General features: G+C 35.2%; 1 protein-coding gene across 1 annotated transcript in view; it reads left to right on the forward strand.

The window, feature by feature from the left end:
* The first annotated feature begins 6,036 nt into the window (after positions 1-6,036).
* Positions 6,037-17,682, forward strand: part of WDR72 (WD repeat domain 72) — a 94,492-nt gene continuing 82,846 nt past the window's right edge. The window contains exons 1-8 of the mRNA XM_065734307.1: positions 6,037-6,189; positions 7,187-7,293; positions 10,130-10,208; positions 12,722-12,893; positions 13,313-13,389; positions 14,756-14,875; positions 16,384-16,529; positions 16,901-16,997. Of these exons, the coding sequence (XP_065590379.1) occupies positions 6,037-6,189; positions 7,187-7,293; positions 10,130-10,208; positions 12,722-12,893; positions 13,313-13,389; positions 14,756-14,875; positions 16,384-16,529; positions 16,901-16,997 (951 nt within the window). The remainder of the gene's footprint in view (positions 6,190-7,186; positions 7,294-10,129; positions 10,209-12,721; positions 12,894-13,312; positions 13,390-14,755; positions 14,876-16,383; positions 16,530-16,900; positions 16,998-17,682) is intronic.

Consider the following 17,682-nt stretch of genomic DNA (forward strand, 5'->3'; position numbering starts at 1 on the left):
GTTTTGTTTTGTGATGTGCCTAGTGCTAATGGGTTTTTAATAAAATCTCATGATGCATCTCTCATTGTTTTACTTGTTGATGGACCATCTTGTTTGCTTGCCTTTTACTTTTGTCTCCTCTTGCTGAGTGCCATTCTTTTGATTATTCCCTTTTCTCTCACCTACCCCTGTATTATTATTTATTTTACATATATAACTGTTTTGAGATTCATGAATTCTAAAAAGCAATTTATGGCAAACCTGTGAGCAGTGCTGCAGGCATCGATGTGGTGTCAGATAGCTTGCAAATACAACATTAGGATAACTTAAAAGATTTTCTCTCTAAACATTTTTTGCTGTTTGTGGCTCTCAGAGTAATTCTATTCTGTACTGTGGTCAGAAAGACAAGAAAAATTTTGAGAATTGTCATAGTTGTGTATAATGCAATTCAAGTGGTATTTAAGTAAAGTTTTAACATACACACACAAAAAAAAAACCCCATAAAATGGCAGATAAAGGCAAAGTATAGACAGAAATCCTTAAGAATTTGTTGTAAATACCTAATACCAGTTAGATACCAGTCTCTAATTGAGATTTAATTGTAATAGTACAGCTAGAAACTAAAGTGAAGAAGATTGGAGGGGCAACTTGGCTGTTTTATGTAGCTATCAAGTATATAAATGCATGGGCAAACAGAATATTAATGGACTGTGAGATACATGTTGCTTTCATAAAATTTTAAGTAGCTACTGTATATCAGTTTGCCCAAATATTTGAGTTCTGAACCCACGGTGAACAGCTAAGTGCTTCTCATCTCATAATACTTCCAGGATTGTAGGACAATTCCTGCAACTTTTTTTTTCTGCATGTGCTGATCATCATGCATGTAACTGGATTTTGAATCAACTGACTTCATGTTAATAGCAGAGATTCCATAGGAAATGAAAAATAAGTAAATGTACAAAGCCAAAAACGGCTTCCTGACATTGAGATTGTTATTGGTAGAATGACCCATTTATTTTAATTTTGTATATGTATATAGTAGTCTTTCTCCTTCCCCGTGTAAGTTACAAATCCCTGTTTGGTTGCTTTTATTGTGATGAGAAGGATTCTGTCAAAACCATTGTTTTATTACACGAACAATTTGAGATTATATCTCAGGGAAGTTAACTTCCTAGTTAACTTGATACACATTCCTAGGCAATGTGTATCAACACACTGGAACCAATGAATTCTGAAGTCTGCATTCAGGACATGTTATTTTAATGAAATGATTCCTATTACTGTACTTTAAAGTTTAATATTTTCCCAGATATTAAATAAAGCTTCTTTATGATTTTGAACAAGTTCTGCCTGTAAATAAATGCAGAGTCAAATAATGAATGAAAACTATAGTCTTGACAGGGAGCAAAACAGAACATGTCTTTGTCTTGAACTTAGTGTGGACATGGGCCCTGAAAGATATCCAAGATCACGCCTCATCCTTTCTACATTCTTACAGCTTTTGAATGGACTTCTAGATTCTCAGTAGCAACAACTATTCTCAGCTTCTTAAAGAGAACTTTTGGTGCTTTATAAATGGTCCAAAGTTCTTAAAATAGTACAGCTGAAGTCCTCTAAGCTGTATGAATCGCAATAATTAAGTTAAAAGGTTTGTGCTGTGGTTCTGTGGAGAAGTGTTCATAGAACTAGAGACAGAATGGTGGAGATGTGACATGTTATAAGTGGAATGAACTGGTGTGATTTTTAAGTAAGAACAAGAGAGAATATATATATAGGCAGTTGTGAAGGAGTACTTTATGTCAGTGAAAGTAAGTCAGGACAAACGAGTTTATTTGGTTGCAAGCAGGGAGAAATGTGAACATGACTGAGGAACTCGATTTAAAGTTGGATTATGAGTTAACAGTGAATCAGACATGCTTGAGTGGGCAAAGCTGGAGGAATTTAACATGTGCTGATAAGCTTACATACAGGCGAGAGATGCCTTGGGCAGTATTTGACTTTGTGGAAATGTTTTACCTCTTTAAAGGAATAGTTTGTTTAAAAAAAAAGTAAGGAATTTTGCTGTAGGTGCTATCAGCTTCACTGCATATCTTTGATAAAACTAATATTTTCAGAGAGAGTGTGAAAATGTGCATTTGTGCAAATAAGCATGCAGTATTTCTAGGGCACTTCTGGTATTCTTAGAGTCAAAACGCTTATGCAAAGTGCTCTTTATCTTGTACATCAATATCTTGATCTAAAAGGAAGTTAAGCAAGAGGGGGAAGATTTAAGGACAATTATAGTAATGAGAGTTCTTATGTCTTGTTCTCTACTTCTCTTGCACTTCAGCCACAATATAAGGGCAAAAGTACAAAATGTTTGTGTGAAAAATTACAAAATAGTTTAGAATTATTTGTCCATAGTGATATCTATTAATTCGTAACAGTTATGGTTTAAAAATGTGTAAATAGATGATCTCCTAAGGTTGTTCCAAAAGTAATGCCTTCTATTTATTTCCATATAAATTACAACAGATACAAAGAGCATAATAATAATACTTGATAGAGTATATTCTCAGCTATAAAACACTATATTTCAACATATACACCACATTTGGCTATGTGTTTTCAACAGCAATAAACAAGAGCCTTTGTGCCATGCTTGTAAAAATGTGCAGCAGCAGGAGTGACCCACTGTTCCACAGCTGCTATGATGATGATGCTCTTAGGAAGATGTTTCCCACCTAGCCTATTGTACATTGGTGCCATATCTGGACTATATGGTGGGTGTGGTAGGATACTCCAGCAAAGACTGACATGTGTTCCATGGTCTTCAAGCTGTGTTGCAAGGGAGAGATTACTACTCCTCTGGCCTGAATCTGAGGATCAAGCCTTCAGCTTAGTCAGCATCATCATGTAGCAGTCAGAGTTGATTGGTTGTCCGTGTTCTGCAAAGTCCAGAAGAATCACTACATTGTTATTCCAAAAGACAGCTCTCATCACCATACTTGCTGAGGACTGTTTCTTGGAAGTTTTCTTTGATATGGAATTCACGTTACCACTCACTGACTGCTATTTGACTCTGGCTCATAATGATGAGCTCATAATAATGAATCAATGAGAAGAAACTTAACAGCAACATTTTTTTACCATTAAGTGAAGTATTCTTAAGTGGAAGCACTGGGATAGCATCGAGACAACTCTCCAAGAATGCTCCACCAGCTGATCATTTGTGAACAAGTTATATTTTCACATGTATTACATATGCACTACATTCCTGAATTCATTATCTTATCAACCTCCCAGTGACTGCCCAACAGACATAGCCTTATTTGGTTGTGTCATCTAGCCTTCTAGAACCTCGATGGTCCACTGTTAGTCTTTGGGCTGATCATTTACCTCCTTTCTACACTTCTTTTGTCCTGAAAATTGCTGTGGAATGCAAGGACTTTCCAGAAGGCTCTGCACATGCAGATAATGAAGACAAAGGGGATTGTCTTGATGTCAGTCACGTTCTAGGCATTCTGTAGTTTCTTTTGCCCTGTTAGAGCAGACCAGCCTTGCAACGAGTCTCCCCATCTAATACTACATCACAGTTATCAGCCACAGTATTTAAATACTACTGTGTTATTGCAAGCAATTACTAACAATATTTTGTGCAAATTAGTTCTTCAGATCAGCAATGACACCACATCTTGTCACCAGTAATGATGCAATCCAGGAAATGGTCACCTTCAGCTTTGTATTTTTTCATTAGGTCCTGACAAACTTGCATGTGCTGTACTTTGTTTCCACGCAAGAATTCATCAGACTCAACTAGTGCAAATACTGCCATACTGTAATGTTATCACCACTGTTTCCAATGCACTGAAGCAGGAATTCAGGTCCAAGTGCCATTCCCTATATGATTGATTGTAGAAGATTGATGTAATCTGTCAATTTGTGTGGATGAACTGTTCAAAATGCTCTTCATTTTGTGCTATGACAGCTGTTTATCGCTATTTGAAACACTGCTCGCTTTTTGTGTCCCCGTCACTGCTGCTGAAATGCACCACCTATTGCCTCACTGTGCTCACACCCACTTGTTGGTCTCCATCAGCATTCTGCAAGCATTGATGAATGTCAGCAGATGCTATTTCTTTTGTGTGGAAAAATTCAGCCCTGCCCCTTAGCTTCATCTGTACTTCAATGTCAGATGCTGTTCCATCAGATTGTCCCTCTGCTGCCGTCTGTCATATGGCAACAAAATGTAATAGAATATTTTGGGAAGGTTCAGCCTGTACAGCCGTACCACCAGTATCTGCCTCTGATGTTGTGGGCCAGCGTAATAAAATGCGAGGCGTTACTTTTAGAGCATCCTCTTCTGTAACAGCAATTTCTAGGGATCTTAATTTTCAATTTGCAGTTAGTTCTACTACAAATCAGTTGCTCAGTAGTAGGCATACTAAGAATACTGGTCTTGATTCTGTATTTCTCATGCAGGGAAATCTGACTTACATTCATATTTAGTGCAATGAATATGAATTGCACTGAATATGATGAAGTGCAATGAATATGAATTGCAATGAATTTAATTTGCTGCTGTTTAGTGATTTACAATAAGTAAATGTTCCCATGGCACAAGTATAAATGGCTACATGATATGCAGGAGAAAATTAACCTAGGTCTTTAAAATGCATCATTCAATTGTTAACTGGGAATCCACCCTTTTGTGAGGATTATGAAAACTTCATCTAGCCAATATCTAAAAATATGTGTTTAGATTTTGGATAAAACACCTTCCTTTTAAGGGCACTAAGCAGAAGAGAAAGAGATTTAACTCTTACTCAGTAAACATAATAGTTAACATGACCAGAAATTTATAAAAATGAGTTTGATCTAAGCTTTAGAATGATTTCTCTCAATGTCTTCTCTCAATATTTTGATGTATACCCATGGTGAGATTTGAAAGTATCCTATGTGTGATTTAGTCTAATAAATTCATGATCTTGTAATTTCTGAGTTTTCTCCTGCTTTTAATGTTCTGGCTGATATTGTATGGTAGGATGTCCTGCTCTGATAGACTGCCATATCAGCCATTTCAGTCCTTTTCCTCAGTGGCTGAGCTCTTGATCTCATATCAGTATGTGATGTATAATTTTTTTTTTTACATTGTTGAGACTCTTTCAGCCATTTTTCCATTTTCCTTGGGCTAGTGGGAGTCAAAATTTCCTTCATAAAAGCTGAAGAGAATTTTAGATTTCAGGGGAGTTGCTTGATTGGTGCAAGTTCACTTCACACCCTTCTCCATTCCTTATAAGAGCTAGAAGCACATAGCGACTATTTTCTGGTATTATTTTCTAACAAACTGAAAGGCAGTGGAGGTAAACAGATAGTCCTGAAGCATCTGTATAGGTTTTCTAGAAAGATGAAAGAGCATCATAGGGTGGAGTATTGGTACTCCACTTAACTGGGGAATCTTGAGGCAGCTTTTACATATGGGAGTAGTTTGCAGTTGGGCTCGTATAGGCAGTGGCATCTTGTTGTAGAAGTACTTCATGAAAAGACACCGCTAAACATTGCTTGTCCATGTCTTTTGTTTACTAGGTTCCCTGAATATTTGTCCTAGTAGGATAAATAAATCTTTGAGATGAGATGTGATTGACCTGTTTTGTTAAACTACTCATTTCCCGACTACATCTCTGCCCCACATCTTCCTCTTGGGCATCTTCTGCATCTAGATGTTGCTCTCCTAACCACCCCCCACCCTCAATCCATTCTCTCCTTCCAGATCCCACTATGTTCATCTTCCTTTGCCTTCTGAGGAATCAGAAACTCTTTATGATACTCATGTTCACCTGCCAACCCCCATGAACTTCATCACTTCATCAGCTTTTCTGTGGCTCCCCTCTTCAAACATTGAATTGCTTGTTTGTTTGTTTGTTTTTGTTTCCTCTTGAGTGTGTTGTGTATGTTTTTCTCTTGTTGTGGAGTTTTCTTTATATCTTATTTGGTGCTTGTTTATTTTAGTTATTTCTTTTACATTCTGTATGGTTTGCAATCATCTTGACTCATTTCTGATTTCAGGTGTAAGCTATGAGGATATCAATACCAGCAGTGGCAGTGTGGGGGAAAATCGCTCCCTCTCACAGCATCACTGCCATTATGATAACAGATGACCAGCAGACTATTGTTACAGGAAGTCAAGAGGGACAAATATGTCTCTGGGATCTTTCACCAGAATTAAAGGTTTGTTTCTACCAAATGAATGAATTGGCATTTTACCTTATATGATCAGCAGTCTTTTATAATCTAGATTGATGCATTTGAATTAGTTATTAAACATACTGTGGGTTTTATTATAGGAAACTTATGAAGCAAAGTTGTAAGTGTTAATAGTATGTACTCATACCCATATGAGTAGCCAGATATTTGCAGACTTCAGAAAAATTTTCATTGGTGATTGCTGACTAATGGATTATTTTGAGATTGTGCTGTAATTGCAGCAAGTAAGCATGCGAGGCTACTGCAGTTCTTACATGTTAATTCTGTTTTTCTCTAATACGGTTCTTGGGCATGGCTTGTTATTTCTGGATTAAAATTGCAGTTGTGATAGAGCTAAACAGCAAAACTACTGACAAATCACATGCTTTTCATTTCATGCCTTTTTTTCTGAAAATTGAATGAAGTCAAAGCGATTCCAAATTTTTGTTGTTCTTACTGATGGTTCTATTCTTGAATTTCACTGTATCATTTGCATTTAAATGTATCTTGACACTTTATGCTTTTGTGCTGCTATGTTTTCCCCATTAAGGTGGTCTTTGCACGTGATGAAGTTCATCCTAATCAGAGGTATTACTTAAACACATAGTATTAAATATATGCTTAAGAGCTTTGCTGTATCGATTCCCTGCTTCACTCTGCCACTTCTTTTCCAGCATAGTGAAGGCCAGACATACTCTGTACTTTGCCTGTTCTGTAACATTTGATAATCCATAAATCCTTCAGAAAGAGCAGTTTCTAGACTACAGTGATTAAAGACTGTGCTTCCTATTGGCAGCATGCAAACTTACACAATCCATGCACATGTTTGTGTATCTCAGAAGCACAGCTGAAGAATGTAAGAATAAAGAGCACATTGTCAATTACTGATAATGATTATAAGTAGGACTCGCTAGCTTTTAGATCTTGGTAGTTTATACAGAAAATGCTTTGTCTAAGTTAAACCATTGTATTATTCTTCTAGATTTCATCTAAAGAAATTCTCTTTGGCCATTCTGATTCTGTAACTTGTTTGGCAAAAGCAAGAGAGTTTGAGAAGCAGCCATACGTAGTAAGTGCTACTGAAAATGGGTAGGTAACTGAATATTCAATTCATTTCTCAAATCATGGAATGTATATCAAATTTAGATCAAATTCTGAATTTGGCAGAAAGATTTTGATCCACTTCTCTATTATATAAAAAGAATAGCAATTATGATAATGACTATTTGTCATATACAATAGGCTAACTGAGAATTCATCTCTGGGGTTATGGAAGAGTTTGGCAAATTCAGGTATCCATTTAGCATTCAGGAGAATGAGTTATTCAGAGAGTCTGCTAGGCTCCATTGAAATGGAAGATAAGAGACTATGGGGGCTGGATTGGGAGGCTCAGAATTTTAATATCATGGTGACATTTTTTATATCAAGAAATAATCAGAAAAGAAGCAAATGTACTTGTAGTTTGTGCTTGCTCAGTGATCACATCTGGAAGCACAGAAAAAAACTCCTCCTGAATAAAAGGTGTAGATGCTCTTTGTCTTTACTTAAATCACATCAGCTGTTTTGGAGTATGACCCCTGAGCTTCCTTATCTTTCAGAATTTTTTGTATGCTTGCTGAGATTTTGCGTGCTACTTCAAGTCAAACTAATTTCTGCAGTCCTGCTAGGGTACCTTTTGAGACTTTTTGTTGCTTGAATATTTTATAATCCTTTGTGCTGGAATCTGAAGCATGCCTGTTGAGAATTTCAGCTTTTGAAAACAGAGCTAGTTTTCTACTTCCTTAATTACTTTTCTGAAAAGACTTTGTCTTGATACTTAATGATATTTCCCTCTCATCTTAGGTTCACCTTTTCCAATTAAAAAGGCAGCTCTGTTAAAACCTCTTCCCCTGATGAACACTTGTCAGTTGCTGTCTTCATGCTACTTTTGTTGCCTTAAGGGTACAACTTTCTCACTGTGAAGCTTGTTTATCCTTTCCATCAAGCTACTAGGATCTCTAATTCTTTCAAACTTTAGGTTACAAGAGGCTAACTGAGCAATGTGGTTCAGGCTTTTTAACCAAACTGTTTACCTCTGTCTGCTCAGTGGGGCAGTCTAAGCTTTAAAGATTCATCAGAAAAAAAGGTGGGAGGACTACAGAACTAGGTTTTATTTGGTCTCTGACAATTCTGCTTGAGGGTTCAGAAATGAACCTATCTTTTTTCTTAATTCTGAAGTTTTATTAGTACAATACCATTTCCAGATCATACTGGGAGAAAAGACATTATTCCCCAAGAAAACTGCTACGAAATCTGATAAGAGACAAACGAGGTTTTTGCTACAGATGTGATGCATGCAGACAGATTCACATTCTGAAGATTCTGCCATATTGGGCTTGATTGGAACGAATATTATAGACTAAACAATCTTCTGAATGCTTTAAATACTCCCTTTCCAAACTGCCAAACTATTGCTTGCTTAAATTCTGTACTGTGTAAAGGCAGAACACATATCACTTATCCCCAGAAGAATATGATACGAAGTTGAGAGGTACAAATAAGAAAACTCATCTTCAGGAGACATGGAATTAATCAAACTATTTTTTGGCCTATGAGTTCTTCAGTTCTCTGTCATTTTCAAGCCTCTATCTCCTTGCATTGGGCATAGAGGAAATTGTGCAGGAGATACTTCCTTTCTTCTCTTCACCCTAAATCCCTCTTCAGAATCCCTTGTATATTTCTATAACTGCTTTATCCCAGATGAATGGCTATCAGTCACTGTTGGTACTTTTAACATGGAATTCTTGTAATTTAAGTTTTCACTCATGTACTGTGTCTGCTTGTTGCATGTGCTGAAGGATGATGTTATCAGCAGTGTGATGCACCACTTCTTCCTTTTTTATAAGTAAATTAAGCGCAATGTACAGAAGCTGAAGCTATATTCTGGTCTAATTTGTGTGTGCTTGTGTGTATTTCATTGAAGTGATTATTTCCATGTATTCTGATATAAAAAAGAAGTAATTCACTCCCATGAAATGATTACTGTAGACTAAAAATTATTATTTTTATTCTATGAACTTTGACATACTACAGATTAACTTCTTTTTTTCACATCTGCAGGAGTATAATGAGTGGATTAAAATCCAAATCACTAAGTATTTTTGATATATTAATATATTTCCCTCAAATGTTTACAAGTCCACTTATTAAGAATGCCTTTGGATATAATCTGAAGAATTGTGGATATAATTATTTAAAATTTGAAGCATAGATTATTATTTAACTGCTGAGCTATGACTGCATGTCATGTAAAAATTCATTTACAACATTTAAATTTGTGGTTTTTCTGTTGTGCTCTAGTTCAATAGTACTTTGACTAATATCTCAATGAGGAAAACTAGCTAATGAGACTTTTAAAACAGAGCTCTTAAGCGTTGTTAAGTAGAACTGACATTTCAGGTTGTCAAGAGACTTCAGGAGCAGCCTCATGGTGGCACTGTTTCTTCTTAACAAAAAGTGTCCATTCTCAAGAACTGAAGCCTGCAGCAGAAGATGCATTATGTTTTTCAAAACGTGTGGTTTTAAGTTCAGTGAAATGAATCATTTTCAGGAGGATGTCGTTCCAACAAATGATAGTTATAGTGACACTTTGACGAGCTATAATGGCAGTATACCTACAATTTGTTGTAGACCAGAGTTGGCCTTAAAGTCAGGTTTGCTGCAAGGTAGCAGGGTGTAATTACCAAAACAAAAAGAAACAGATACTGTATGTCATGCCCTGCTAATGATCACAGCGTTTTCTTACCCAGTAATCTGTAACAAAAAAAGCCACATAAATGACCAGACTGCACTTAAATACAGCACTAAAGAAAAACTTGCTGGCACAAAATTATTCTATCCAATTGAGTGAAAATGACAGAGAATAATATGAAGTTATCTTTGGCAGGGAGATGTGTGTTTGGAATGTCACTAGTGGACTGTGTGTTGAGAACACAAAGCTTCCTTATAGGCACACAGCAATCTATGTAAGTATAGAAACTTTTCATGAAATATCTCTGTTCATTACAAGAGGAGTTTTTCTTTATTAAGTTGTTCTTTTTTTAGAAATATATAGTTCTAAATACAGTTCTAAACATAATTCATAGAAAATTATTGCACTCACTGTTCCCTAATCCAATCAAACTGATCCTTGTTAAGCCACAAGTGTCTAGAATGCAATCCCATTTATGTATTTTAAAGATGTAGTGTCAAGTAAAACTGTCTTGTAATCTTTATTCTTGCTCTTTGTTGAAATAACATCTAAACTTCAAGTTTAATTCTGACTTCTGGATCATCTATTTCTGAAGTACAAGCAATCTAGGCAAACATAGTGAGCGAGTTTGCTGAAGATCTTATCAAAACCTTTCAGATGGGTTTAAAAAATCCTTTAATGACTCACCTATAAGACAGATCTGCCCCACTACCAAAAATGCACTTTCAGTCATTGCAGAAATCAGGAACAGATTACTGATTATTTTTTTTCCACAGGCCAAACTTCTTTAAATCTTGAAATCATTTCAAGTATCTGGCTTAACTGTGTAAAGTACAATAAATACTTAGATACGAATATGAAGGTGTTTAAAATACAGGATTTAGAGCCCAACGTGTATGGATTTGATTCAGAGATTCTTTTACTAGTAAAACCTTCTTGTACTAGTAAAAGAACTCAGGGCTCATAGGTTAATTAAAATGATGCTTTTCTTCAGTGAAGAAGTCTACAGTGGAATTAAGTCCCCAAATGATGGGAGTCTCAGACTTCACTGAGTTTTCATGTGATTCTTAAACTATGACAAAATTAAAAAATAGAAACTATAGATGATTAGCTTCTTAATAATCTATGCATTTACTCACATATGTACATGTATACATACATTAAAAAGTGTAAACCATTTTTCTAATTAATATTTATGTATACATGATAGAAAGCATGTATGCTTTTAATGTCAAAGTACACATAACATTAATGCTCAATTATGTGTTTGAATTATGTTTTTATCTGTGTTGTAAGTTGCTTTATTAGATTTTAAAAGTTATTGAGATGTTCTGCAGAGAAGACAGAAGTTGCCTCACTGATTATCTAATAATTTGTGTGCTTCTGTGAATGTCAGAGGCTGAAGCTTAATTCTTCTCTTTGAGTTGGAGAAACAAATTCTTTAAGGACAGTTTTACTTTTCTATTAACAGTAGTCTAATTGTGACTAGATAATGATCTTTCATCCATAACTTTGGGAAAATGGTTAATGGAAAATGTGAACACCAGAGAAGAAAACTTTCCTAAGAAAATACTGTAGCAGGAGCATGAAACGTGAAATTCTTAAATTCTTAAAATACAGACTTCAAGTACTAGTAATTGTTTTGTGTTCTTGGGTTTTGTTTGACTATAATTTTTTGAGTGTTTTTGACATTTTTTTTCTCTTTTTTTTCCTTTGTGACAGAACTTCAAAAAGCATCATTTCATACAGTAGTTGTCTGGGAGTTGAAGTGTGTACTGTTTCCAATAGTGTCATCATTTAAAAACGTTATTTTAGTTGACATTGTCTGGCTTAGTACGTCCCTTTTGTTCAGCATACATTGTTCTACTATAAATGGCAGATGTCAAGCAGTGCAAAGCATACTTCGAAATTGCAAATAAATTTAACACCAAAGTCAACTCCTAACTATTTATGGGAACTTACAGGACTGACAGATTATACAAATAGTCTGGTATGGTTGAGTAACAGCTATAAATTCTTCCTATTTCTAAGCATTTATCCATCTGATTGTTCATTTCTGTGACAATACTTACTCCCAGTTATTTATGGATTGTTTATTTTTAGACTTGAATTAGTTAACTGATACTTTGAGAACTATCTAATGCAAACAGGAAGTACAGAAAAATATCCTCGAACATGTAAAAACACCCGGAAAATATTTAGTCACTCTGCACCCCTGCCATCTTTTGTCAAGTCCTTTGCTATGTGCTCCTTCCTTTCTTTATTTAATCTTTGAGAAATAATGTATTTCTTGAACAGGAGGGCAATTAGTATCATACTGAAAATATCTTGTGGAGTAGAAGTTCTTCCTGGAGAGTAATTGGAAATTCAATACGAATCTCTGCATTTTTACTTGACTTATCCTCAGTCTTGATAAGTGAAGCTTTATCAGATGTTTGGAGGAGATGAGTTCTCAGAAATCACTATGAAGCTGTTCAGCAGTTTATAATGAAAATTAACATCTTCAGTGCTTTCAAAAAACCTTTGTTGCTACGCAGAGCACACAGACGTTTTCAGCGTTAAGTCCCTTTCTCTAAAATGTAAACATATATTGAATTGTTACAAATGTATGTGGAACACTTGCAATTCTACCAAAATTGTTTAATGTTTCAAGTGTGGAGTTCATTATGTATTTTTATTAATTCAGAGTGTTGAATATATTTCTAACTGTGGTATGCTTTATGTGAATGATATGCATCCGTATCTCCTGAGCTTTTTATACTGACCCTCTTCTCTCCACTTGCACAGTATTACCATTGCTCGTTCCGAATGACAGGTGAAGGCTGGCTTCTTTGTTTTGGAGAATATCAAGATGTTGTTATTATTGATGCTAAGACTTTGGATGTTCTACACACTTTGTCCTCTCAGTCTTCTGATTGGATCAATTGCATGTGTATTGTTCACTCTGCAAGAATTCAAGGTATGCAGTATAGATATATTAATATAGACCAATTCATTTAACAAGTTATTTCTGTATAATTACTGAGATCTTACTAGATTAACAAATATTTAATAATATTCCACAGAGCACTTATGTATAAGACATTGTTTCATTGTTACTACCTGAAAGTGTGTTTGTAATAGCCATGATGTTGGTCAAGTTTCATTCTTTGTTTCATAAAAAGAAAAAAAAAGACCTCTAAAGCTGTAGGCAGTTTGTTTTTGGAAATGAGTACAAATTAATTTGGCAGTATCAGGGAAATTATGGACATTATCTTGTAGAATCCATCGGATTTAGTGCTATATTGAGCACCACCATCTGTGCAAAGGTTTTTCTTTTTGTTAGACATTGTTTGGACTCTGTTTCAAACTGAATTTCTCGCTGTTTTCTTTTCACAGAAGACTCATTGGTTGCTGTGTCTGTAACTGGAGTTCTTAAAGCATGGGATCTATCTTCATCTTTGACGAGCATACAAGTCAGTTTGTGAAATGACAATTGTAACAATAACATAAATGTAATAATAACATCAAGTGAAGATACACTGAAGCAGAATATGATTGTGTGAGAATTTTATGAATATGCTTTAATCCAGATTGATTAATTTTGTCTGTCTTTGAAGATGCTAGAGTCCTTGTTAAGATTCCACAAAATTCTGAAGACTCATCCTCCTATTGCTATTTAAAAGCAGTTGGGATATCAGACAGCTCTTGCCTTGACATCGTAGCGTTCATATCTTTCCTTAGACTTAAAGCCCTTGAAAACGGATACTTTGTACTCCCTCTTCATCCTTGTAACTTTTTTCAGAATGATTCTATAGATCGTTTTGAATATTTTTCATAATACTGTCTTCACTTAGAAAATACTCCTGCTGTGTCAAGTGCTCAATTTTTCCAGCTTCAGCCTGCCTGATTCTGTTAAAATTTGTGTCGGTATTCTCAGCAGTGGTCATTTGACTTGCAGAGATGCTAAACTTGGAATACGGTGTTCTGGGTTCAAGTCAATCTCTGAGAACTAGTTTCACAAGAAGACTAGAGTATTATAGCTTTGTACTAGGAATTGTCATCAGAAATGGCAAAACATCATCAATCTTCTTTGGAGCATCCATAACACATTACTTCCTTATTTGACAAACTGCAGAGCATGCCACTGCACAACTTGTTAATTGATAGGATCAGGCCCCTCAGGACAGTCTGTCAAGTTTGATATTGTACAAGTGTTCACTTGATGTATTTTTGACTGTTCTGCACTGTTTTGGGGCTTCCTTCTAACATTCCTAGGGGAAAATAGCACTGTTATGCTGTAGAAATTCTAGAGTCTGTAAAAACTGATCAACACTTAGCACCATATCACACGTGCTTCTTCTATCCTTTTATTTTACTGTCTGGAACTTCCTTTTGTGAAGAGAGGAGTATAGAGTTAGTAAAAATCAAGTTTCTTCAGATGCTTATGAACAGTATTTTAATAAATATTGTTGAATTGAATTGATATTAATATGAGATTATATGAGAGAATGGTTTACCTTCTTACTGAGCAGTGATTCCATAACCACAATACCCCTTTTCAGAGAAGTTGTGATACTGGCAGTGTCTCTCAAAGTAGAAAATGTATTTTCTCATTCGTTTAATCCATAATTAAAATAACTCCAGTACAATCAAAGATCAGGAGCTGAGCCATGCAGAATGTATACAGTACTTGTGAGCACTTTCTTTTTATCTTGCTTTTAATTAGGAAATTTATGTTGCTTTACATTTAGCAAAATGATTTCTCAAAAGTTGCTTTCTGTTGTAAAAGTTAAGCTTTCTGGACTGAGTCAGATGGCTTTTTTCCTTCTCTGCTCAAAGGAGAGGCAAAGTGTGTGTGAAAAAGAATCAAAGACTCTGGACTGTATAAACTGTAGAGCAATACGGTTTTGCACATACACAGAAAGGCTCCTTCTGGTTGTGTCTTCCAAATGCTGGCAGGTACGTTATTGAGCATTACATTTGTTTCATTTTTGTCAAGAACACTGAAAAGTTGATGCTATCAATTCCTATACTTTTTCTGTTAAAATTAGCGCTTTGTAATTGTCAGATGAGAGCTGTCTTCCCTTCTGTTATCTTAACTGTGTTTCTGAGGTTATTATTATTATGAATTTAAGTGTTCCTGCCCTAAAAGTTTAACATTAATTTGGTTTGGTAGAAAGGGCATTATTTTAAGTATCCCTGTTTTAGGGCATTGGGTGTGTTACAGCACTCTCTGTGGTCCATTTAAAGACACGTTGGTATTGTGACATTTTTCTTAACGTGATTTTAGACTACTAGTATTAATATCTCATTCAGGTATCTCTGCTGTATATGTGGAAGGCTGGAGTCAGCTTCGTCTAACATTTTGTAGGGTATTCTTGAGATTCCTCTTGTTCTATTAAAAAAGAGGTGTATAAAAACACTGATAATTTTCTTGTACAGAATGGGCATGTTCAGTGTGGAAAAATAGTGTAATATCCTGTTTATACATTTTTACAATGCCTTTCACAAAATACACTTCTTTGTGTTTGTGTACTTATCTATACAACTTCAAAAAGCAGAATATATGCAAGTGACATTTTAAGCATTTTAAAAACATACAGCTCTAAAGGAAAAGATGATATTAATGCTTAAATAGAAGGTTATGTAGCACGTGCCATAGGAGAGACTCACGTGTATCCTTAGTGAGACTGCTCACTTTTATAGCTATGAACATATTGAGCAAATTATCAAGAAAGTCCTGTGCTCCGTATGAATAATTCATAATATTTCTCATTCTGAAATTTTTCCTCATTCTGTTGGAGTAAGCTGTAGAATGTGGCTAAGAGAACTCTTTCAGGACTACCAGAACATGGACAAAGGCCATATCTTAGGTTGTCATATTTTTGTTTAAGATGGGAAGGCCAAAGGTAACAAGGCACTACTTTATTTCTAGTCTTCAGAGACAGTAAAGCTAGAAGAATTCTCCCAAGTAAATGTTCTTCACTTTCAATTAATTTGTGAAGGAGAAAAATCTCTGTTGTTCTTCAAACAAAGAAAAATCTGTTCTGCTAAAATTTGCTGTGATTACATCAGCAGATTCTTTTAAGAAATACAAACAGAAGCATTAACTGCATCTATCAACCTTCAATGTCATATTATGAACTAAATTCTTTACTTCTATATAAGAATTCAACAGCCCAGTAAACATTGATAATGAACGCAAAGGAAAACAAACTATCTAAAATCCTCTAATATAGCAGAAGCCCTTAATGTTATTTTTTTCCAGTTTATCTTTCTAGTATACAGTTTGATTGTGACATTATGCTAGTTTGATGTGATAAGTATTGCTTTGGCTTTAAAAGAGGTGGTCGAACTACGGAGCCAAGCTAATGTTCTGTTTATTGATCCTTTGCATAAAACTAGCTTGAGCTAATATGATTGTGTTAATATTGTTTGTTTCTGTTTTACTGTTTTTTTGGGCTTAGGTCTATGATTATTGTGATTTCTCCTTACTGTGTACTGAGTTCTGTAAGAGCGGTCAGCGCTTTGCTGGTGGAGAAGTACTAGCAGCTTACAGACTTATCATCTGGACAGAAGATGGTTACAGTTACATCTACCAGCTGCTAAACAGGTGGGCTCAGATGGGAAATTCACACAAAAAGTTCAGGTACAAGATGAACTTTGGGAGGTTTATTATGGAAAATCTCTGCATGTCGCAAGTGATCAAAAACCAGAACAAAAACACTTTGGCACTCAAAGATTTACCCTGAATTTGACAGCCCTCAGTCTTTGTTTGACCCAGCAGGGGACACAGGAATAAGATTAGCCATGTAGAACTTGGGCAGCTGGTGCTGTGATTTCACAAAGTCGCTTGTAATTGCTTGGTAACTTTTAATTTAACTTGTGGATCTTAGATGTTGCTGTTCTCCTTTCTTTAAAAAAAAAAAACCAAAAACAACAACAAAAAAAGCTTTCTAAATCTTTTCTTTCTAAATTATGCAGTGGACTTTCCAAAAGCATATATCCTGCAGATGGGAAGGTGCTGAAAGAAACTGTTTATCCTCATTTACTCTGCTTTACTGATGTGAAGGAAAATAAGGTAAATTCATAAAGGCTTTCAGTGAGATTTTAAAGCTGCTTCACTATATGTTTGTAACAACCAAAATTAGAAAAAGATTTTAGCGTTGCAAGTGTGTTTTTTGTCTGCAACTGCAAGTAAGACATTCTTCTTATGAACATGTTTACTTGTAAAGTTGGAGATGCTCATAGCATTGTCTTTAATTCTGGCTTATTTAATTTTTTCACAGAAATCTTGCATTGTCAGTTAAAAATGTTCCCTGATTTTTAATAAAAATGGAGAGGTTTTCTTTAAGTTAGAAGCAGTCTAAAATAGCTTTAGAACCTTTAACTTTCACATCTGTTAAAGAAATAAAACAAAAAACAAAGTAAAATGTAAACAATTTTTTTTCTCATTCTTGTTCTATTAAGAAATGCATGCATGTTTCAATGTAAGAAAAAAAAAAGGTTGTTTCCATCTATGCCTAGCCTAAATGAAGCATTTTGATCTTTTATGCAGAATGCTCTTATATGAAACCTTACAGAGTCATAGTCACTCAGCTAACTCTTACAATGTGTACTCATGGTGCATGAAGGTAAACAGGTTTTTAGTCAGTTTATGAAGACCTGTGATAGGAACCTATTTTTTACTTGTTCCTGACCAGAAACACTGTCAAGAATATAGGCTTTTTCTAGCTAGCTTTTGTTTTTGTTGACAACTAGAGACT

This window comes from Cyrtonyx montezumae, unplaced genomic scaffold, assembly GCF_038088225.1.
Source record: "Cyrtonyx montezumae isolate F1298 unplaced genomic scaffold, pur_monq_1.0 scaffold_17, whole genome shotgun sequence".
Classification (NCBI taxonomy): domain Eukaryota; kingdom Metazoa; phylum Chordata; class Aves; order Galliformes; family Odontophoridae; genus Cyrtonyx; species Cyrtonyx montezumae.